General features: G+C 41.3%; 1 protein-coding gene across 1 annotated transcript in view; it reads right to left on the reverse strand.

Moving 5' to 3' along the window:
- LOC143775062 (dynein axonemal heavy chain 3-like) overlaps positions 1 to 25,627 on the reverse strand; it is a 2,972,411-nt gene that overhangs the window by 75,164 nt on the left and 2,871,620 nt on the right. Inside the window, exon 73 of the mRNA XM_077262897.1 lies at positions 14,340 to 14,633. Coding sequence (XP_077119012.1) covers positions 14,340 to 14,633 — 294 coding nt within the window. The remainder of the gene's footprint in view (positions 1 to 14,339; positions 14,634 to 25,627) is intronic.

Consider the following 25,627-nt stretch of genomic DNA (forward strand, 5'->3'; position numbering starts at 1 on the left):
GCAGGGGACTTGTAGAAAACATCCTGTGAGTATAGAAGGTCAATGGCTAGGTAGATCGATTAAGTCTATTTCTGTTGAAGCATGCAATGAATGCAATACATGACATGCAACCTCCCACAACAAGCTCCTTAAGCCGTGAGAGTTAACTGTGGAATGGTTGCTAAGTGGTCCGAACTTAGTTAGATGGACAATGACAGCCAAGGACAGAATGTGCATTCCACATCCAACTCAAGCACTTTCTGTTCATTTACAGCCGGAATTGCCATCCTCTATTTCGAAAATGTATCACACGCTTAATCTCGCGGACACAAATGTAATGTGACAGAAAGACATTTAAATCAAGGGATTATTTAGTTACATAAAACTAGTTTTAATTCCCAGACAACATGTCTAATAGGTAAGGTTTGATACGTCTAAATGTGGCAGAAGCCTTCATTTAAAAGCAATTCCATAAAAAATGAATTCATTTGTCCAATGATCAATTTGTTGCTTTTTTACCTCTTTTGCTAAATTTAGATGGACACCTCCCTAAATGTGTAGGTTATCCTGTCCACCTCTGGACATAATGTAATCTCCTCCTGTCATTGGTATCTCCTGGTCTTAATTCCTCTAATGCGGACCCTGCTGTTCTGTTCTCCTGTAGGGAACATTTGACCATGGTCATCTGATAATGGCCAAAAAATGGCCTTGTCAAATGAAATCACATTTATTGATATGAGGTGGAAAAGACAGCGCTTACCAAATGTGGTGAAGAAACAGAAAAGAAGAAAGAACTTTCCTTTCCTGTGTGTAGTATAAATCGTCTATTGCTTTCAAGTAGCATTTAAACCTTACACATACAGATTGCTCAATATTTGTGGCTAGGCACATACCATGTATTGACTCTGACCTGTAAATTACAGGAAATTCTCACAACATACATATTACACTTAAAATCCTACAAAGATGTTGTGCAATAAAGACAAAGTAATAAAATATATTTAAAATTATATTTATTTAGAATTTACAATATAATAAATAATCCAATAATAATAGACAGCTGAAAAAAGAGGAGCACGTTTGATGAGTATTTACAAAATAAAAACCAAATGGACCAAAATATACAGTAAAAAAGCCAAAATGCCTATATATATATATATATATATATATATATATATACACTCACTGGCCACTTTATTAGGTACACCTGTCCAACTTCTTGTTAACACTTAATTTCTAATCAGCCAATCACATGGCGGCAACTCAGTGCATTTAGGCATGTAGACATGGTCAAGACAATCTCCTGCAGTTCAAACCGAGCATCAGTATGGGGAAGAAAGGTGATTTGAGTGCCTTTGAACGTGGCATGGTTGTTGGTGCCAGAAGGGCTGGTCTGAGTATTTCAGAAACTGCTGATCTACTGGGATTTTCACGCACAACCATCTCTAGGGTTTACAGAGAATGGTCCGAAAAAGAAAAAAAATCCAGTGAGCGGCAGTTCTGTGGGCGGAAATGCCTTGTTGATGCCAGAGGTCAGAGGAGAATGGGCAGACTGGTTCGAGCTGATAGAAAGGCAACAGTGACTCAAATCGCCACCCGTTACAACCAAGGTAGGCCTAAGAGCATCTCTGAACGCACAGTGCGTCGAACTTTGAGGCAGATGGGCTACAGCAGCAGAAGACCACACCGGGTACCACTCCTTTCAGCTAAGAACAGGAAACTGAGGCTACAATTTGTACAAGCTCATCGAAATTGGACAGTAGAAGATTGGAAAAACGTTGCTTGGTCTGATGAGTCTCGATTTCTGCTGCGACATTCGGATGGTAGGGTCAGAATTTGGCGTAAACAACATGAAAGCATGGATCCATCCTGCCTTGTATGGAGCATCTTTGGGATGTGCAGCCGACAAATCTGCGGCAACTGTGTGATGCCATCATGTCAATATGGACCAAAATCTCTGAGGAATGCTTCCAGCACCTTGTTGAATCTATGCCACGAAGAATTGAGGCAGTTCTGAAGGCAAAAGGGGGTCCAACCCGTTACTAGCATGGTGTACCTAATAAAGTGGCCGGTGAGTGTATATATATATATATATATATATATATATATATATATATATATATATATATATATATATATATAAAATAAATAAAAAAGAAAAACAGCACAAAAAAATGAAAAAAGTGGGCTTTAATGCCTGAACAGCGTGGCAACGTTTCAGATATGGTATCCTTTTTCAAGCCTATCCTTTATATATATATATATATATATATATATATATATATATATATATATATATACTATGCCAATATCAACGATTGTCAATATATAAATAGCTAAAATGTATTTATATAAAAAATTGTATAGCACCTTAATGAAAACAACAGTGGACAAAAAATTGCTGTGAATACACAAAATAAATATATATATCAAATCAACAATATGTGTAACGGTAATATATTAATAAAGTGCCAAGGTGCTAGAAAATTGATAAAAAAAATATAGTGCATCAGAAATATATATTAATAAAGTGCCAAATTGTTAGAACATTTATGAAAAATTAGTGCATTCAAAACAATAGAAGCACACCAACACTCAATGCAGCACAATCCAAAGAGAAAAAACTGTATCTCATAACAAGGTATAAAATCCTCTGAAGCAATAATTGTAGACGGTGCTGGAGTACATATGGATATAGTTCTGCAGTGCATATAAATAAGGTGCCGCTATAAAAGGTCAATAAAGAGTTAAGGCTGGGGCATAGTTTACCTAAGTCAAACGTGCTGTCAGGTCCCTACGTGCGTTTCGGCGCTAGCCTTCTTCCTGGGGGTGTGTACCACTATTTTAAATATATTTTATTACTTTGTCTTTCTTGCACAACATCTTTGTAGGATTTCATTTCAATTTTGTGCTTGATTGTTAATTTTGCATACAATTTGTTCTATTTTTGAAAAAAAAAAATTAAACTTGTCTATAGACAATATGTTATTGCAGTTCGTGTATCAATTTAGCATCAGTAAAGGGAATCTGTTACCCCCTTGGACATACAGTACAGACCAAAAGTTTGGACACACCTTCTCATTTAAAGATTTTTCTGACTATTGATAGGGAAATTGGGGACCACCTTGATTCAGCCTTATAATTCATATACGTGATTCCTAGGCTGACAGCATATGTCCCAACATGTCTGAGACTTTGCTAAGTCATACCTGCTGACTGCTGATTAAAGTTGTTGACGAGAGCTAGGCCTAATAAAGATAAGACTTAGACCCTTAGGCCATGTGCACACGTTCAGGATTTTTAGCGTTTTTTCGCGTTTTTTCGCTATAAAAACGTGATAAAAACGCGAAAAAAACGCTGACATATGCCTCCTATTATTTACAAGGTATTCCGCATTTTTTGTGCAAATGTTGCGATTTTTTCCGCGAAAAAATCGCATAGCGGAAAAAAAAGCAACATGTTCATTAAAAATGCGGAATTGTGGGGATTCCGCACACCTAGGAGTGCATTGATCTGCTTACTTCCCGCACGGGGCTGTGCACACCATGCGGGAAGTAAGCAGATTATGTGCGGTTGGTACCCAGGGTGGAGGAGAGGAGACTCTCCTCCACGCACTGGGCACCATATAAGTGGTCAAAAAATAAGAAATAAAATAAAAAATAGTCCTATACTCACCCTCGATGTCCCGCGCAGTGTTCCCGCCTCACCGCTGCACGCTGCCGTTCGGTTCCTGTAGCTGGTGTGCGGCGAAGGACCTTGCCGATGACGACACTGTCCTGTGATTGGTCGTGAGCGGTCATGTGACCGCTCACGTGACCGTGACGTCACGGAAGGCCCTGTGCGCACAGACCAGCTATAGGAAGACGAACGGACGCCGCTGATGAGATGTCTGGGTGAGTATAAGCATTTTTTTATTTTTTTTATTATTTTTAAACATTCTATCTTTTACTATAGATGCTGCATAAGCTGCATCTATAGTAAAAAGTTGGTCACACTTGTCAAACAGTATGTTTGACAAGTGTGACCAACTTGTCAGTCATCGCTTGGAAAACTTTAGCATTCTGCAAGCTAATTACGCTTGCAGAATGCTAAAAAAACGCGAAAAAAACGGAAAAAAACACGCAAAAAAAAAAATGCGGATTTCTTGCAGAAAATTTCCGGTTTTCTTCAGGAAATTTCTGCAAGAAATCCGCAACGTGTGCACATGGCCTTAGCCCCTGACATGGATAAACCCAAGTTACCCCTTATGTCAGAATCACCTGGCTAGAGAGATGTCCTAATTAGGAATTAGACCTGATGAATTATAAAGATGATTTCATATGTAATAAACAGCTGATTGGCGCTCGGACATAATGTGTACGCCTACTAAAACGTGTATATAACTGAATGTCCTTCCTGGAATAAACTTATGACTTTGACCGGATTCACATCTTGTCTCTGTTCATCACTCCGGAGAAACTCACACATTTGGCAGCCATCCAATATCCCTGAGGGTCTGACTTGCAGACCACCCCAACACTATGAAAATTGTAAATTCACACTGAAGGCATCAAAACTATGAATTAACACATGTGGAATTATATACTTAACAAAAAAGAGTGAAACAACTGAAAATATGTCTTATATTCTAGGTTCTTCAAAGTAGCCACCTTTTGCTTTGATGACTGCTTTGCACACTCTTGGCATTCTCTTGATGAGCTTCAAGAGGTAGTCACTGGAAATGGTCTTCCAACAATCTTGAAGGAGTTCCCAGAGATGCTTAGCACTTGTTGGCCCTTTTGCCTTCACTCTGCGGTCCAGCTCACCCCAAACCATCTCAAATGGGTTCAGGTCTGGTGACTGTAGAGGCCAGATCATCTGGCGTAGCACCCCATCACTCTCTCTTGGTCAAATAGCCCTTACACAGCCTGGAGGTGTGTAGGTGTGTTTGGGGTCATTGTCCTGTTGAAAAATAAATGATGGTCCAACTAAACGCAAACCGGATGGAATAGCATGCTGCTGCAAGATGCTGTGTTAGCCATGCTGGTTCAGTACGCCTTCAATTTTTAATAAATCCCCAAAAGTGTCACCAGCAAAGCACCATCACACCTCCTCCTCCATGCTTCACGGTGGGAACCAGGCATGTAGAGTCCATCCGTTCACCTTTTCTGCGTCGCACAAAGACACGGTGGTTGGAACCAAAGATCTCAAATTTGGACTCATCAGACCAAAGCACAGATTTCCACTGGTCTAAAGTCCTTTCCTTGTGTTCTTTAGCCCAAACAAGTCTCTTCTGCTTGTTGCCTGTCCTTAGCAGTGGTTTCCAGCAGCTATTTTACCATGAAGGCCTGCTGCACAAAGTCTCCTCTTAACAGTTGTTGTAGAGATGTGTCTGTTGCTAGAACTCTGTGTGGCATTGACCTGGTCTCTAATCTGAGCTGCTATTAACCTGCGATTTCTGAGCCTGGTGACTCGGATAAACTTATTGTCAGAAGCAGAGGTGACTCTTGGTCTTCCTTTCCTGGGGCGGTCCTCATGTGAGCCAGTTTCTTTGTAGCACTTGATGGTTTTTGCAACTGCTCTTGGGGACACTTTCAAAGTTTTCCCAATTTTTTCGGACTTTTCATTTTTCTTTACTTAGCTGCTTTTTTCTTGCCATAATACAAATTCTAACAGTCTATTCAGTAGGACTATCAGCTGTGTATCCACCAGACTTCTGCTCAACACATCTGATGGTCCCAACCCCATTTATAAGGCAAGAGATCCCACTTATTAAATCTGACAGGGCACACCTGTGAAGTGAAAACCATTTCCGGTGACTACCTCTTGAAGCTCATCAAGAGAATGCCAAGAGTGTGCAAACCAGTCATCAAAGCAAAAGGTGGCTACTTTGAAGAACCTGGAATATAAGACATATTTTCAGTTGTTTCACACTTTTTTGTTAAGTATATAATTCCACATGTGTTAATTCATAGTTTTGATTCCTTCAGTGTGAATTTACAATTTTCATAGTCATGAAAATACAGAAAAATCTTTAAATGAGAAGATGTGTCCAAACTTTTTGTCTGTACTGTATGTAATGTATTAAAATGGGTATACAGGTAATAGAATGGTTAAAATAGTCATACATGGATGCTCATATCTGTGGTATTGTTGTGGAGAAATTCACTTTTATTCTGTTATGGTAATGATTTCTTCCAGGCTCCGGGGCATGCGGTGTCGGGAGGAAAACACTGCCTCCGGTCTTCATTAGCTTACCAGCCCCCACCCATCACCGTCAGAGTGCCCTGTGACATGTAGTGGTGACCCCAGAATCCCACTCCTGCACCCTGCTATAGCACGATTACACTTGAAGTTTCTGCCCTTCTATGGACATTGTCTCCTTCTTTCTTCTGCGCAGGCGCCGGTGAGCCACTGCTACTTCCATTCCAGTGACCTCCAGCGTGCGCGGTGATAAAGTGTTCTTCCCACTCCCCACTTACAGTGTGCGCTGGCACCTGCGCAGAAGAAAGAATATGCAAATGAGCATAGAAGGGTGGAAACGTCAAGTGTAATCTCGCTATTGAAGGATGCAGGAGCGGGATTCCGGCACCACTACTACATGTCTTAGGGCAAAGGTATGACTTTTTTAACCATTCTATAACCTATATGCCCATATTAACCCCTTTCCGACATCGGACGGGACAGTATGTCTGAGGTCAGATCCCCTGCTTTGATGTGGGCTCCGGCAGTGATCCCGCATCAAAGCCGGGACATGTCAGCTGTTTTGAACAGCTGACATGTGCCCGCAATAGTGGCGGGTGGAATCGCGATTCACCCGCCGCTATTAACTAGTTAATTGCCGCTGTCAAACGCTGACAGTGGCATTTAACTGGCGCTTCTGGCCATCCGGCCAAAAATGCGCTCATCGCTGATGTGTCGGCATAACAACCAGAGGTCTATTGAAGACCTCTATGGTTGTTGATGCCGGATTGCTGTTGCTCCACCCTGTGGTCGGCGCTCATAGTAATCCAGCAATTATACTACATAGGAGCGATCTGAGCTATGCTGCTATGTAGCAGAGGCGACTGAGTTGTGCCAGCTTCTAGCCTCCCATGGAGGCTATTGAAGCATGGCAAAAGTAAAAAAATGTTTTAAAAAATATGAAAAAAAAATATATAAAAGTTTAAATCACCACTTTTCGCCCCATTTAAAATAAAACAATAAAAAAATCAAACATACACATATTTGGTATCACCACTTTCAGAATTGCCCGATCTATCAATAAAAAAAGGATTAACCTGATAGCTAAATGGCGTAGCAAGAAAAAATTCGAAATGCCAGAATTTAAATTTTTTTGGTCGCTGTGACATTGCATTAAAATGCAATAACGGGCAATCAAAAGTATGTATCTGCACTGAAAGTATAATTAAAAATGTCAGGTCGGCATGCAAAAAATAAGCCCTCACCCGACCTCAGATCATGAAAAATGGAGACGCTATGGGTATCGGAAAATGGCACAATTTTTTTTTTTTAGCAAATTTTGAAATTTTTGCTCACCACTTAGATAAAAAATAACCTAGACATGTTTGGTGTCTATGTACTCATAATGACCTGGAGAATCAAAATGGCAGGTCATTTTAAGCATTTAGTGAATCTAGCAAAAAAGCCAAACAAAAAAACTGTGGGATTGCACTTTTTTTGCAATTTCACCGCACTTGGAATTTTTTTCCCGTTTTCTAGTACATGACATGCTAAAACCAATGATGTCGTTCAATAGTACAGCTCATTCCGCAAAAAATAAGCCCTCACATGGCCATATTGACGGAAAAATCAAAAGTTATTGCTCTGGGAAGGAGGGGAGCGAAAAACGAAACCGCAAAGCCGAAAAAAACCTGGGTCATGAAGGGGTTAATAGGTTACATACGTCCAAGTGCGTGACAGATTCCCTTTAACCCTTTAATGGTTGACAATTCTTCTTTTTTTGGTGATTGGTAATGGGCTTTTTTCTGGGGCACTGTTGTAATGGAACCATACCCAGCACAACTCAGACATTGGTACCTGTCAGGGCTGTTTTCTTCTATAAATGGGGCTGCTTTGGTAAATACTTTATAAAATAAGTAAAAATAAAATAACAAAAAAAGAATGTAAAAAAAGAAAAGTGCAATCATACCCCATGAACTTTTCGACATTTTTACACATTACACCCACAAACTTAAATTAATTTTGTGTGATATATTAACATAAGGTTGCAAGTATTTGTGAAGTGTAAAGGAAATGTTACATGGTTTGCTAATTATTTTTAAGTCTGAAAATTATAAAAATTCCAATAAAATACATTTAAGCTTATGGTTTTAATATGAACAAATGTTGAAGAGGTTACAAGGTATGAACACTATTTCAAGACACTATACTGTATATACGGTATATAGATATTGTGCGGCAGTGACTCATGTCACAAGTAGGGGTCACTGTGTATTCTCCCCAGGTTGTGCATGGAGACAGATGAAGTCCATAGGTGTGCATGGCAGTCACGGATTTCAGGTCCGGGTCTTCCATGTGGCTGAAAACCACAGGTTTGTTTGTTAAAAACCCTGCAGTAAGGGGTATGGGTGTGACAGGCATCAGGTGCAACATCACTGTCAGTCTGATGTGTGCTGTTGTGCAGAGCAGAGGCCTGCAGAGTGCTAGCTGTGTGTGTGATGCAGCACAGGCCAGTGGAGCCAGCAGCTATGGCAGCTGAATAGCCTGGCACTCGCAGCGTACACATCAATGAAAGTCGTCCATGGTAACTGGTCTCGGATGTGGACAGTCCTGTGCCCGGAGGTGCTGGAGGTGGATGTCCTGTGCCCGAAAGAGGACTGGCATGTGTAACGATTGCAAACAGGTGGATATGGTGCCTGGCTTCTATCCGGAGGATATCCTGGGCTTTGTACGGCTGTGTGAGTAACGAGTCTGTGATACAGTGTTGCAGGACACCCATGGAAACTAGTCAGAGGAGGACTGGCGTGTGTAGTGTCTGCAACATGTGAAGCTGTGTTTTGAGACCGTAATATGACATGTGGTTGCCCCATGTATACTGGACAAGGAGAAGTCCGGCGTGTTTAGGGACTGCAATCTAAAAGCCATATGATGTGTAGTGATGTGAAACGGGCACTGAGATGAGATGCAACTGTGTATATTGAACTTTGATGACGTGTACTATAAAATTCTATGCACCTTTATGTTGGAAGTAACACATTAAAGAGACTTTTGTGTTTGAACTTTGTGGGTCACTGCCTCTTCACTGTGTACGGTACTACCGCAGCATTACAATACATACAATACAGATGAAAAACTGTCAGTTTTTTTCTGGATAAAAATCTATTTTTTTATATGCTCCAATGAACTTAACCAGATAATGAGTCTGTAACGCTCTCTTTTTACTGAGCTTCTCTTGGCTGATTTATGACCACTGCATTCACCTCAACTTTGATTTGGTCTGTGGCCATAAATCAGCACAGAGGAGTTCAGAAAAAGGCTGTTAAAGCCACGTTCTCACGTTCAGTATTTGATCAGTATTGTAAGCCAAAACCAACAGTGTAACAGTCAGAGGAAAAGTAGAATAGAAACACATCACCACTCCTGTATTTTCCCCCACTCCTGGTTTTGGCTTACAAATACTGAGGTAAAAAACTGACCAAATACTGAACATGTGACCATAGCCTAAGAGTTACAAGCTCTCATGTAAAAATGAGCTGACTGCTGGATTCTTACAACTCATTCTGCAGTCCACAATAGACAGTGCAATACGGAGGGTGCAAGAAGCAAATAGTGCAAATTTTTAATGAAGCACAGTTACAAAAATAATGATTAGCCCCAAAATACATTCATTTAAATGGAAACTGTTGCCCTGAAAAAACTGTTCTCCTGTAGATATAGGGTTAATCTGTAAGTAAATAGCATTCAAATGATGCTTTACTAAAAAGGCGGCTACCATGGTCATGGCCATGTTCGACCAAGGAAGTTGAGTGCACATGCTCAGTGTCATATCCAGAGGTTGTGGTGTCACAATAAACCAATGAGTTCTGCCAGCATTGCTGCAGAGATTAAAGGGGTGGAGGGTCAGCCTGTCAGTGCTCAGACCATATGCTGCACACTGCATCAAATTGATCTGCATGGCTGTCATCCCAGGAGGAAGCCTCTTCTAAAGATGATGCCAAGAAGCCTGCAAACACTTTGCTAAAGACAAGCAGACTAACAACATGGATTACTGGAACCATGTCCTCTGGTCCAATGAGACCAAGATAAACCTATTTTGTTCATACGGTCTTAAGGACGTGTGGCAGCAGCCAGGTGAGGAGTACAAAGACAAGTGTGTCTTGCCTACAGTCAAGCATGATGGTGGGAATGTCATAGTTGGGGCTGCATGAGTGCTGCCGGCTGTGGGGAGCTACAGTTCATTGAATGAACCATGAATGCCAACTTGTACTGTAACATACTAAAGCAGAGCATGATCCCTTCCATTCGGAAACTGGGCCACAGGGCAGTATTCAGACATGATAATGACTCCAAACACACCTCAAAGACCACCACTGCGTAGCTAAAAAAGCTGAGGGTAAAGGTGCAGGACCAGCCAGGCATGTCTCCAGACCTAAACCCTATTGAGCATCTGTCGGGCATTCTCAAACGGAAGGTGGAGGAGCGCAAGGTCTCTAACATCCACCAGTGAAGTGATGTCATCATGGAGGAGTGAAAAGAGGATTTCAGTGGCAACCTGTGAATCTCTAGTGGACTCCATGCCCAAGAGAGTTAAGGCAGCTCTGGAAAATAATGGTGACCACACAAAATATTCATACTTTGGGCACAGTTTAGACACTTCCACTTAGGGGTGTATTCACTTTTGTTGCCAGCTGCTTAGAGTGACACTAATAAAATCAATCCCTTGTTTTAGCAGTTTATGTGGGATTTTGAACAAATATGAAAGTTATTGATTTTAATGTACATAATAGGTAATAATAAACGCTATATTAAACTCAGCCATAAGTGTATTCTTCTCTGTACTAGCTAAAGTGACAAAAGGAACATCATCCGCATCGTGCTGTACATTTATGAAACTAGAGCGCTGACATATTGAACAAGTCATTACACAGTGCAGGATATTTTTGCAATAGTTCAGCTATCTTTCAAGCACGACAAGGTTACACTGTAGCAAACATACAACAAAATAAACTGCAAAATGAAAAATCTGACTGATGTGACAGGATTTGTGTTGACATTCATGTCAAGAGATTCCACAGCAAAGCAGCAAAGAGAATATCCCCAATTCTTACAACTATCATTTCTGTTGACAGTTTGACGACGGGACGTGAAACAATCTTGCTTTTCCTAACAGTGTTCTATCCTATGTATTCAATATGGACCTGCCAATTCCTATGTGCTAGAGAGTATTTCATTATTTATTGCCTGGACCCTTAAACCTTGTCACCATACCTGCTGTCTTAATGAATCTTGCCTTTGTTATTATGTTCTCTTACTATATTGCAACATTTTTTTCTATATTCTATATTTTTTAAAAATTTTCTGGTAATATCAACAGAGACTAGAATATATAAAATTACTAACACAAGTTTAATCTTTTTTTATTAAGAGTAAATTGAAGTGAATCCCCATTTCTAATGATCAGAGCTCTGTTTTCGGACTCAGATTTCCAAATGCCATGTATAAACATGCAGAACCAATCCATAAGTTAATTGACACCCTGAGTTTTGGACATTGTGTGTTATTTTACACAAATGTAAAATATGTATATATGCTTTGGCATACTTGGCATGCAAAAACGAAATATAAGCAGGTTTTTCTGAATGTTGTCTCTCTGAATGATTAAGCATAGACTTGACGTGTTCTCATGTTCTATAAGAATCTTGTCAGGTGACTGATCGGCCCATGAGATTTTCCAGATACTTTTTTTTGCCTTCCAATTTTGAGCATTTTAAGCTGCGTTGCAAGGAGCTCCATATTCAATGAACAGAGGAGATATTTTGTTTAACAGCCAACTTAAGAATATTGGGTCTTCCAATAGTCTTAGGTTGGCTGCCGGACAAAACATTCATTCTGTTAGTTGAAAATGGAGCTTTTTGCAAAACTGCTAAAAAAAACAAGATTGGAAGGCAAAAACGGCATTTGAACTCCTCCATGGAGTAGAATCCCATAGAACATCTTTTCGGCTATGTGGAAATGAAACATTAAAAACATAGATGTTAGTCGGCCAAGTTGACTCTATTTACTTCACACTCGCTGATTACAATGGAGGTTTATGTTGCGAATTTGCATTTCCTCTGTTTTTTTAAGTACCATTAAGTACCATTCATCAGCACAATGTCTTTTCAGATGCCTATAACGTGGACAGAACCCAGGGCCAGGTTTTCGCGGGCCTCGGGCAAAAGAGTCTCAGTGGGCCCCTTTAACAAATACCACAATTCATGATGCACAGATAAGAAATATAGGTGTAGCAAAATGTCAAAGCTTTCACTTCTTACATTACATGAGTGATATCTATTGTACATTTTACAATAGCTCAGAAACTGGTGAAACCTCGCCACGCACAGTGCGTGCCCTGGAGGGATTTAGAAATCTGCAGTCAAACAGAGTGACTTCAGACTTATCATTTTATATCAGACAGTATAAGTATAGTCCTCCATACAGTATTATGGGCACCAAATAGTCCTCCATACAGTATTATGCACACCACATAGTCCTCCATATTATAGGCACCACATAGTCCTCCATACAGTTTTATGAGCACCATATGTATATAATGGGCCCCATATATTGCTACATACTGTATATAATGAGCCTCATATAGTGCTCTGTACAGTATAATGGCTCCATATATTGCTCCATACTATATATAATGGGGCCAATATATTGCTCTATACTGTATATAATGAGCCCCACATAGTGCTCTATACACTCTATACAGTATAATGGGCACCATATATTGCTCTATATAGTATAATGGTCCCATATATTGCTCCGTACAGTATAATGGCCCCATATATTGCTCCACACAGTATATAATGGGTTCCATATAATACTCCATACATAAAAAAAGATCAAATACTCACCTCAGCCGTTCCCCACTGCTCCGGTCTCTTCAGCACCTTCTGACGCTCTGCACTGCTCAGCACAGAGGGCGCGCTGAAGTGATGTCATCATGCTCTCTGCACAGCGGAGACCAGAGCAGCAAGGAATGGGAGAGGTGAGTATTTTTGGGAATAGACTTCTGAGAGAAGTCCGTGTTTGGAGTTCAGCACCGGTACTTACCCTGAACTTTACAATTCAGGTTCTCTTATCTCTACCTATAATGAGTTACATTGTTGTGTTTGTTATTTTACTTGGAAATGTAGCCCTGGATCTTGCACAATTTCTTTCCCAGCAAATATTATGGATTCTGCAGTGAAAGCTGTGAATGCAGACCTGGAGATAGTGTTATATTTCTAAAAGTTTTTCTTAACTGTCCTTAAAGAAAATCTGTCAGGTCCCCCATGGCTCCTAACTGCCACTATAAGGTTAAATTGGCCTTTTAGTGCGTTACAACTAAGTCCCTCATGTCCCACACAATTTTTCTGTACTATAAAAAAGCTCCTCTTAAAGTGCAACTCATCTTACGGTAAGTGGGACTATTATGGCGGTGCATCATTTCTCCTAGTCCAGTTGATGTACTAACTCCCCTCTGGGTAAAATTGACATCCTTTCCCACCATGTCCGCTTTAAGCATCCCTAACGTGTGCACAGGAAGCAATGATGTTGTAGGGACAACCTTCCAGCGCCACATCACTAAAGCTTCCTGGGCATGTGCGGTATGTAGATGACGCCAAGGAGAGCGCGCCCAGCTTCACTGCACATGCTCAGACATAAAAGCTTGGAGCAGAAGTCCCATGTATGCGCTGTGCTGTAATGAAGGATATGTTTACAGAAACTAAACCTGGACTAGTCCTGGATTGTTAGCATAAGAAAAGTTGCACTTTTAAAGTTGTTTTGTACAGAGTGTTTGCGTGAGACATCAGGAGCTTTGTTGTAATGGAGTAATAGGCCAATGAAACCTTATGGGAGCCGAGGCAAATCTGACAGATATCCTTTGCACTGAGCTGTATGATGTTAAATATTTCTGAATTATTATTTATTGGTTATATAGCAACTTTTTTTGTAAACTCTTTGTATTTAATTTTCAAGAAATAAAGACACTTCTTACTTGGAATCAAAGAGTACAAATATGCAGGTTATTAGAAAGATTGTTGGCTTTAGTTTATACCGAGGTGCTACTGGTTTTAGTTTTTCCCTGGCCTAGTGAAGCTCCGTCAATACTTGTCCTGGATATTAATGAGCTTGTTCAGTGCAGTAACACATTAAAGGTAACCTACCTGTGGTTTGTTACAGCCATTAAAGAAACTTGGGTTACAAATTGGATCACTGAGGTATGACTTTAACAAGTTTGCTCTCAGTCCCTTTGGGGATTCGTTGGTCATTTTTATTCCATTTTGCAATACAGAAACAGGAAAATTTGGTGAAGGATAACTGGTCAGCCACAAGCGGAAACTGGATTTTGTCTTTTCTTTATCTGTAATGACTTCTTCACAGATATGTTCAAGATCTGTGAGCCAACTAATGGCCAAGTGGCAGTTCTGCAGTACAACCCATGTACCTTCTTCAGCTGCCTACAAAACATAACCAAAAGTCATGAAAAATTCATTATTATTCACATGTCTTCTCATAAAATTAATTAGGAATCCCTGACAATCTGGAGAGAGCCCAAACACAATCATTATCCAGAAAATTAAGTTATACAGTCTATGCGACCTTTAATCAATCATCCTACTGTTAATGTTAATTTTCCTGATCTAAAAACCATAGATGTATTTGCATTTTAATGGCCAGTAAATGAGTGTCATCAGGAAGAAATAATAGATTCTTGGCCTTTTGGTATAAATTCTTTGTAAAATATTTATGAGAAATGATGTAAAATCAGTAGATGATGTTGCTGTTGTTATGGCCATAATAACTTTCACACTGTGATAAAGAGTCATAACTAGAAGAAACACTTTATGTAAGATATTAAATTAATACATAGTTTGGATAATGTTGCCTGGAGAGTTATGTACATCAATTAAAAGAATGATGTGCTGTTTCGGTAACTTTTCTCATTTGTAAAATGTGTCATAAGTTTGCAGAATGTAAAGGATATGGACACCTTTAGGGGTATTAGTTTTCATAAATGCATATACCTAAGGCTAAAAATTAATTTTGCTACTCTGGTTTATTAATTATTATGTACCTTTTGCCAAATATAGACTCTGTGTTGTACTTTTTATTGTGGGCTACAGAATAAATTATAAGTAGCCAGGAGTCAGCGCGTTTTCTATCTCTTCTATCAGTCTTTTTCTGAACCCATTGGTCTTGATTTATGTCCATGGACCAAATCAAAGTTGAGTTCAACTTTGTGGTCATAAATTGGCTCAGCTCAGCTCAGTAAAAAGTTACAAACTTTCCCATCAGAACTAGCAAACTAACAGGTAAGTGAGTAAAAAGTGTTAAAGTTTCCCATCAGAACCAGGTCACTGACTGATCCTCAGTTATATGGAATGTATCCTTATAAAATGATATATAATTTAAATCAGGTTTTTGTGTTAAAGAGGACTTTTTCACCAAATTTTTCATGCTGAACTGGATATGCAACATGATAGTGGCTGCAGAGTGGATTTTTTTTATTATTCTACCTCCCTACTGTGGAGATATTAGCAATCAAAGTATTTGAGTTAACTTTTGTTGAGTCCATGTGAAGTCCAAGTGGGTGTCCATGACAGTTTTCACTGGGGACGTATTCTTATCCTCCCTGCAGGAGTTGCCCAATCACAAGCATGCAGTAGCACAGCATCAAAAGATTATGCCCCCAGAATATCTTAGTTTTCTCAGTATGTGAGATGTAGGGATACAGCACTAGAAGATTGGAGTACAGATAGCTCCCACCTTTCAGATAATATCCATGTGGGGAAAGGGGCAGAACAGCTGAGTTTAGCTGTGTCGCATTACAAACCCTTCAACTGTCCTCCTTTCCTAGCACTGTCAGCTCAGATTTTGTCCCTTCCCCCCACCCTGCCTATTTGAATATGAGTCACAGTTATGTCTGTTGTGCTTACAGCATCTTGTAATCCCTCCATAGTGAGAGGAGAGCTGGGAGGCCATTACATCTCACGCAGGAGTAGCTTGTTGTGTTCTCACTGCTGAGGGATTACTAAATGATGTAAGGACAAGGCACATAGATGTGACTCATCTCTAAATAGGCAATGAAGGGTAGATGCAGTACAGCAGAGCTAACAGTACTGTGAGAAGAGGAGAGCTGATGAAAGGGTTTATAATATGACATTGCTAAACTCAGCTGTACTTTTTAATCATTCATGAGGTTAGACCAGGAGATCAGAGCTGTATCCTTAAATCTCACACACTGAGAAACCTAAGCTATGGTGTGGGTGTGTTCTTTTTCTGCTTTGATGCGGCATGCTTATGATTGGGCTTGAAAACTATGCACAAGCACTCAATTGAACTTAAAAGTTAACTCATTAGATTTCAAATACGTTGATTACTAATATGTTTGCAACTGAGTGGTGAAATAAAAACAAAGTTTGTTGAAGAGTTCCACTGGTAAGCCCCCTGGTATGCTCTGATGAACACCATGGCTTTTTTGCTATACTCCTTGAAAGCATAAAAAAACATCTGTTTTCTCTTTTTTCTTTTATCTCATTGTGCATTTATGGCATAAAATGATAAGGCAACCATAATGTGTTATTTTTGAACTAGCACTTATCCTGTACAGCAACACAGTGATTTTCCTAATAGTCTCTATATTATCTAGATTGAGACGAGGTGTATACATACAATTTTACATAAAATTCCCCAGTTAGTAATGCTGTATTATTGGGACTGCCACTATTCAATCACACTGTCACACTATTTTATGCTGGCTCTAAAAATTTTTTTTACAATGTAATTGCATAACTTTTTTGTGCATGCAAATAATACTATTCTATGACCTGATAACTAATAACATTTGTTAAATATTTACACAAATAATCTGAATTTTCAATCTCGGACTTTTAGGAAAAAAATATTCAAATTACATATTTCTTTATTTTTCATTGAGTAATTTTCAGTATAAGGCTTAATAGAAAAAATGTCACCATTGACATTAGTATTTGTCCATAATTTCTTGCTCTTGACACACACTAAGACTAAATTCAATGGAAGCCAATTGATCTACAGATATCAGTCTTCATGGAGTATGTGGCAAAAATGGAGTGCTGGGAACAAACCCACACAAACACAGTGAGAATGTGCATACTCCAGGCAGATACAGACTGTGAATTGATTCTAGTGCTGCACAGCAACAGAGTTTGCCACTTAGCCATTAACGAGTATAGACTCAAGTACCATTATTATTTCTTCATGAAATAAACTGATGAGCTTTAACATAATGGGGCTGATTTACTGTGCTAAATGACCCAGAATTCTGGCTCTATTTGACCAAAAAAATTGGCATAGTGCAGAGTAGCTTGCCGTAGAATTATATGAATAGGCCAAAGTTGGCATAAATTGTGAGCCATTGGTAAATTTGAAGCATCTAGTCAACACTGTGTGCAGGATTATTAGACAAGTGACTGTTTTGACACTAACATATTTTTTATGGAGATTTTCCAACTGTAAAAACTTGAATGCTGATTGGAAGAAGCAGATCATATGATGTGTATTTGTGTAATGAGTGACAATGTGGTCTAAGGATATAACTCACTTTATCAAGGTGTGCAGAATTATTAGGAAGCTTGTTTTCCTCATGCAAAATGTGCCATAAAGAGATTTAGCTGACTCTGAAAAGTTAAATATTTTACACAGCTTTACAAAAGGATTTAGCATTCTCGGAATTATTAAGCTATTGGGTTATGATCACAGAACCATAAAATATTTTGTTGCAAATAGTCAACTGGGTCATAAAAAACATGTAGAGAAAAAAAAATGCAAATTCGCTGCCAAGGATTTGGTAGTATCCAGCAAAGTTGAGTCAAAGCTCAATTTCTCTCTCCTATAAATACTGTCCAGCAATGGTCTCATTGCAAACCCGAGTATTACCAGGACAGCACCCTAGTCGCCTATGAAGGAGCTATGTACCCTATTTGAGTGTAGAGGTCCCCTGAGGAGTCGCAGTATAGACGAAACGCGTCGGGATGTACAGGGACAAATAGGGCTGTTGTGCATAAGGGTCAGATGTGGACTGCCCTTGTAAGGGCGGGAGTTTGGGGATCAGGGCCATACTAGCCTGTACAGGGCGCAATAGGTCAAAACTGTATCCACTCCCTTTATGGAGCCTGGTTGGTTAGAAACAAAGAGGTGATGATCGGTGCCTGGACGGCTGATGAGATCTTTCCTTTTTATCTCTATTTGTTCTTTTGTATGGTGAACAATATATGCAACCAAGCCAATTAGTCCACATAGAGACTGTGTTTAAATCCTTTTAATAAGAACATCGTGTATGATGTCGGGATTGATAAACCCACGGTCTATACATTCATGATTGGGCATCTAATCTAATCAGAATTGGCTATATTGATTTACTTATAGGGACCTTCTGTATAAAAGAGGTATATATCCCTATGATATGTCTGTCTGGATGGACATTACAGTCGATAAGTGAGATTTTAATGTGCACTTTATCACCTTTTTTTTCTTTTGGGTAGTTTTTTAAAAATATAAGATTAAAAGTTATATTTTGTATTTATTTTTCTCTTGGCTGGACAGCAAGGATTTGATAGGAATCAAATGTGAATCGACCAGAAAGCCTTTATCCTCTCGTGGTGTTATAACCTTCCTGGAGTGCCCAGAAGTACAAGGTGCCCAGTGCTCAAAGACATGGCCAAGGTAAGGAAGACTGAAACCTGACCACCACTGAACAAGACACATAGGTTGAAATGTCAAGACTGGGAAAAGAAATACCTAAGACAGATTTTTCCAAAGGTTTTAAAGATTGATGAGATGATATATTAGGGGTCGAGTTCCCGCCTCTGCACAGGGGGAATCTCAGGCCATCTCCGCTGTGGTCTCCCATTCTTCTCCTGCCGCAGTGGAGTTTGCTCAGCAGAGACGTCAGTCCCAGCGTCTCGCTCAGTCTGACTCTGTGCAAAGGGTTACTGCTGCCTTTCCAGCTTCTGCCATTGTAACCAGTACTGGGCAGCGGCGAGCAGACGTTTTTTGGGACTAAGTCCTGCTTTTCCCCTTCTGAGCATGCCCACGGTAAGATCTCTCGTTGGAGATCAAGGGTCACATGCTTAGATACTGCAGATAATCCCATTGGTCCTTTAGGAAGGTCCTGAAGGTGCTCAACTTTTGTGGCTGCCTCCCATTGGTCCTTCTGGGAAGGTCCTGTACTTGCTGCAGCTATAAAAGGTTTGCATGACCACATGGCCATGCGCTAGTATCAATCCAAGTTATGTGCTTTGTGCCAGTATGGTTATGTGTGATTGTATTCAGGGACCCAGCTGAAATAAGCCCCTAGAATACCGGCACCTCCGGTGAGGAGATTGTGTGATTGTATTCAGGGACCTGACTGATATAAGCCCCTATAATACCGACACCTCCGGTGAGGAGATTGTGTCCTTGCATGACCACTGACTGCTATCAGTTCGGTAGTAAGCTTGTGCTCCTGTGAGTCTAACAGGGCGCAGTGCTTTCCTTTCAGGGCTACTCTGTCAAGTAACAGAGCTAGCCTATACCGCCAAATAGTGCCACCATTCACTAGCAGCAGGTTCCTCCTGCACGGTGGACCCCGGGCTGCGAACGCACCAATAACAATAAACATCTTTATTTACTCTGTGCGTTCCACTAGCCCTAACATGATATGAGATGAGAGGGCCTCTTCACTGACCAGATGGATGTGCCCATGGCTGGATCAGGAACAAGCAGAGACCTCCACTTTGCATCAGATACTAACAAAATGGAGGTTTGGTACTGCTATGGGTTGGTATTATTCTAGTTGGGCCTTTTGAGGTTGAATTTTTAATCAAAATCAACTCTGAAATCCACTGCCAGTTTTTCGATGATACAAGCCGTAGTACAGCATTTAAAAAAAAATTGTGGTTTTTCTTTATCAAGGACAATGATCTAATGCATGCATCAATGTGCTCCACTGCTTGGCTAACCAGTATATGCCTTAAAGGAGTGGTTATAAATACAAATTAATTTTCATCCTTAATGGCTATCTATTTAATACCGCAATCCAAATTATTTTTTAATATATTTTAATTAAATATTCCCTATTCTTTCCTGACTACACTATCTAACTGTGTTTCTGCTTTTTTCTTCCTTTTGATGATTCTTCATTTGGGAATCCCAGTGCATGCTGGTATACTCAAATGAAGCATCGTCAGGGAGTCGAGACTGTGGTCACTGCGGCAGTCTCTGCCCCCTCTGTGAAATGAAGCATCATCAGTGACCTTTGTTTTAGGGTGGCTGGGTTAGTTGATACTCTGTCAATGTGCAATGGTACAAATCAGTAGTAATGGCTCTGTCAGTGAGCATTGAAAGATGAATACCCTGCCTGCGCATGTAAGGAGGGGACGGGGACCCTCGTCTGCCCCCTCTCTCCCATGTGAATGTTCTGCTGCTGTTCAGTAATGTGCAATGTTATGTACCACTTATGCATTGATATGTATTAATGGGCTGTGTTTGCAATGTTTCATATATGTGTTAATGCAATGTGTGATGCCCCTTTTACTCTGTACTGTCTTAACTTGCATTGTATTACTATTGTGCTGTATTGTTCTCTGTTCTTTACACTGCCATGTTTGTTTGCACATGGTAGAGGCAGGGACAGAAGGGGTTAACAAGAAGGGGGTGGGTCAGCAACATGGAAGAAGCAGCAATTTCCTGCTTCTGCAACAGAGCCTGGTCATGTTTGGCCATGGCAGGATGTGCTCCCCTGTTGGGAGCATGCCATACACCTGGAGGGGACAGAGCTGCCAGTGGACTGTCGAGCAGCGAGCACAAGGACTGTGTGTGCCCCACAAGAGACTTAGCTCCTGGGAGTCGACTGGGAGCTATTACTTCTGCTACTGCAGCCGCTGCTGAAGGAGCAGCATCTGAGAATAGGGACAGCTCAGGAATTATACTTTCCTTTCTACATGATCTTTATTAAACCAGTTGCCACTGTTGGGCCCTACAAAGTGTGACATGTGGTGTATCCAGAGGACACCATTCCAGCATGGAGAGCAGCTGTGTGACCTAGGACTGGGGCTTGAACTGTCTTTTCCTGTGCAAGGGGCCAGGGTGCTCACTGACTGTGATTTAGTGGACTCGCCCATGACTACCACCCTGTGCCACCTTGTTACACACAGACCAGTCATTTGTGGGGGTCAGTGCTGTTCTCTGCAAGCTGGGTATTCATCCTACAATGTGCACTGACAGTGTGCCTTGCTACTGGCTCATTACTACTGATCTGAGTCAGTGAGTGAGTGCACTGTCATTGTGCACATCACTGTTGTGAATTTGCTTTTTGCTCCCTCTAGTGGTTACTAGTTTTTTGACTCTGGTTTTTCTGTCATTCCTTTTATCCGCACCTGGGTCGTTAGTTAGGGGTGTTGCTATATAAGCTCTCTGGACCTTCAGTTCAATGCCTGGCAACGTAGTTATCAGAGCTAGTCTGCTGTGCTCTTGTCTACTGATCCTGGTTCCAGTTATATCAGCTAAGTCTGCCTTTTGCTTTTTGCTATTTGTTTTGGTTTTGTATTTTTGTCCAGCTTGTTCCAAATCTATATCCTGACCTTTGCTGGAAGCTCTAGGGGGCTGGTGTTCTCCCCCCGGACCGTTAGACGGTTCGGGGGTTCTTGAATTTCCAGTGTGGATTTTGATAGGGTTTTTGTTGACCATATAAGTTACCTTTCTTTATTCTGCTATCAGTAAGCGGGCCTCTCTGTGCTAAACCTGGTTCATTTCTGTGTTTGTCATTTCCTCTTACCTCACCGTCATTATTTGTGGGGGGCTTCTATCCAGCTTTGGGGTCCCCTTCTCTGGAGGCAAGAAAGGTCTTTGTTTTCCTCTACTAGGGGTAGCTAGATTCTCCGGCTGGCGCGTGTCATCTAGAATCAACGTAGGAATGATCCCCGGCTACTTCTAGTGTTGGCGTTAGGAGTAGATATATGGTCAACCCAGTTACCACTGCCCTATGAGCTGGATTTTTGTATTCTGCAGACTTCCACGTTCCTCTGAGACCCTCGCCATTGGGGTCATAACAGTTTGCCAGGCCAGTATTAAATGTTTAATGCATTGCAGAAGAGGGATTATAAGAAAGAAGATTCTGAGTTTTTTTTTTTTTCTCCTTCCCCTTTACCTCAGAGTGGCTATGCTTGCTGCAGACATGAATGTCCAGACCTTGATTACAAGTGTGGACCAGCTGGCTACTCGTGTGCAGGGCATACAAGACTATGTTATCAGAAATCCTAGGTCAGAACCTAAAATACCGATTCCTGAACTGTTTTCCGGAGACAGGTTTAAGTTTAGGAATTTCGTGAATAATTGTAAATTGTTTTTGTCCCTGAGACCCTGTTCATCAGGAGATTCTGCTCAGCAAGTAAAAATTGTTATTTCGTTCTTACGGGGCGACCCTCAGGATTGGGCTTTTTCGCTGGCGCCAGGAGATCCGGCATTGGCTGATCTTGATGCGTTTTTTCTGGCGCTCGGTTTACTTTATGAGGAACCCAATCTTGAGATTCAGGCAGAAAAGGCCTTGCTGTCTATGTCTCAGGGGCAGGACGAGGCTGAAGTGTATTGCCAAAAATTTCGGAAATGGTCCGTGCTGACACATTGGAACGAGTGTGCACTGGCCGCTAATTTTAGAAATGGCCTTTCTGAAGCCATTAAGAATGTTATGGTGGGTTTTCCCATTCCCACAGGTCTGAATGATACTATGGCACTGGCTATTCAAATTGACCGGCGGTTGCGGGAGCGCAAAACCGCAAATTCCCTCATGGTGTTGTCTGAACAGACACCTGATTTAATGCAATGTGATAGAATCCTGACTAGAAAAGAGCGGAAAATTCATAGACGCCGGAATGGCTTGTGCTACTACTGTGGTGATTCTACACATGTTATCTCAGCATGCTCTAAACGTATAGCTAAGGTTGTTAGTCCTGTCACCGTTGGTAATTTGCAACCTAAATTTATTCTGTCTGTAACTTTGATTTGCTCACTGTCATCTTATCCTGTCATGGCGTTTGTAGATTCAGGTGCTGCCCTGAGTCTCATGGATCTCTCATTTGCTAAGCGCTGTGGATTTACTCTTGAACCATTAGAAAATCCTATTCCTCTTAGGGGTATTGATGCTACACCATTGGCAGCAAATAAACCGCAGTATTGGACTCAGGTTACCATGTGCATGACTCCTGAACACCGCGAGGTGATACGTTTCCTGGTTTTACATAAAATGCATGATTTGGTCGTTTTAGGGCTGCCATGGTTACAGACCCATAATCCAGTCCTGGACTGGAAGGCTATGTCAGTCTCAAGTTGGGGCTGTCGTGGTATTCATGAGGATTCCCTGCCTGTGTCTATTGCTTCTTCTACGCCTTCGGAAGTTCCGGAGTATTTGTCTGATTATCAGGATGTCTTCAGTGAGTCTGAGTCCAGTGCACTGCCTCCTCATAGGGACTGTGACTGTGCTATAGATTTGATCCCAGGCAGTAAATTTCCTAAGGGAAGACTGTTTAATCTGTCGGTACCTGAACATACCGCTATGCGTTCATATATCAAGGAGTCTCTGGAAAAAGGACATATTCGTCCGTCTTCTTCCCCTCTTGGTGCGGGATTCTTTTTTGTGGCAAAAAAGGACGGATCTTTGAGACCTTGTATTGATTATCGGCTTTTAAATAAGATCACTGTCAAATTTCAGTATCCTTTACCGCTGTTGTCTGACTTGTTTGCCCGGATTAAGGGTGCCAAGTGGTTCACCAAGATAGACCTTCGTGGTGCGTACAACCTTGTGCGCATTAAGCAAGGTGATGAATGGAAAACCGCATTCAATACGCCCGAAGGTCATTTTGAGTACTTGGTGATGCCTTTTGGGCTCTCCAATGCGCCTTCAGTTTTTCAGTCCTTTATGCATGACATTTTCCGGAAGTATCTGGATAAATTTTTGATTGTTTATCTGGATGATATTTTGGTTTTTTCTGATAATTGGGATTCGCATGTGGAGCAGGTCAGGTTGGTCTTTAAAATTTTGCGTGAAAATTCTTTGTTTGTCAAGGGCTCAAAGTGTCTCTTTGGTGTACAGAAGGTTCCCTTTTTGGGGTTCATTTTTTCCCCTTCTGCTGTGGAGATGGACCCAGTCAAGGTCCGAGCTATTCTTGATTGGACTCAGCCCTCGTCAGTTAAGAGTCTTCAGAAGTTCTTGGGCTTCGCTAACTTCTACCGTCGTTTTATCGCTAATTTTTCTAGCATTGTGAAACCTTTGACGGATATGACCAAGAAGGGCTCCGATGTAGCTAACTGGGCTCCTGCTGCCGTGGAGGCTTTCCAGGAGTTGAAACGCCGGTTTACTTCGGCGCCTGTTTTGTGCCAGCCTGACGTCTCACTTCCCTTTCAGGTTGAGGTGGATGCTTCGGAGATTGGGGCAGGGGCCGTTTTGTCGCAGAGAGGCCCTGGTTGCTCTGTTATGAAGCCTTGTGCCTTTTTCTCTAGGAAATTTTCGCCTGCCGAGCGAAATTATGATGTGGGCAATCGGGAGTTGTTGGCCATGAAATGGGCATTTGAGGAGTGGCGTCATTGGCTCGAGGGTGCTAAGCATCGTGTGGTGGTCTTGACTGATCACAAAAATCTGATGTATCTCGAGTCTGCTAAACGCCTTAATCCGAGACAGGCCCGCTGGTCATTGTTTTTCTCCCGCTTTGATTTTGTTGTCTCGTATTTACCAGGTTCAAAGAATGTGAAGGCCGATGCTCTTTCTAGGAGCTTTGTGCCTGATGCTCCTGGAGTCGCTGATCCTGTTGGTATTCTTAAAGATGGAGTTATCTTGTCAGCTATTTCTCCGGATCTGCGACGTGTGTTGCAGAGATTTCAGGCTGATAGGCCTGAGTCTTGTCCACCTGACAGACTGTTTGTCCCGGATAAGTGGACCAGCAGAGTCATTTCCGAGGTTCATTCCTCGGTGTTGGCAGGTCACCCGGGAATTTTTGGCACCAGAGATCTGGTGGCCAGGTCCTTTTGGTGGCCTTCCTTGTCAAGGGATGTGCGGTCATTTGTGCAGTCCTGTGGGACTTGTGCTCGAGCTAAGCCTTGCTGTTCTCGTGCCAGCGGTTTGCTCTTGCCCTTGCCTGTCCCGAAGAGACCTTGGACACATATCTCCATGGATTTCATTTCTGATCTTCCGCTATCTCAGGGCATGTCCGTTATCTGGGTGATATGTGATCGCTTCTCCAAGATGGTCCATTTGGTTCCTTTGCCTAAGCTGCCTTCCTCTTCCGATCTGGTTCCTGTGTTTTTCCAGAACGTGGTTCGTTTGCACGGCATCCCTGAGAATATTGTGTCAGACAGAGGATCCCAGTTCGTTTCCAGGTTCTGGCGATCCTTTTGTAGTAGGATGGGCATTGATTTGTCGTTTTCGTCTGCTTTCCATCCTCAG

Source organism: Ranitomeya variabilis, chromosome 5 (assembly GCF_051348905.1).
Source record: "Ranitomeya variabilis isolate aRanVar5 chromosome 5, aRanVar5.hap1, whole genome shotgun sequence".
Classification (NCBI taxonomy): Eukaryota; Metazoa; Chordata; class Amphibia; order Anura; family Dendrobatidae; genus Ranitomeya; species Ranitomeya variabilis.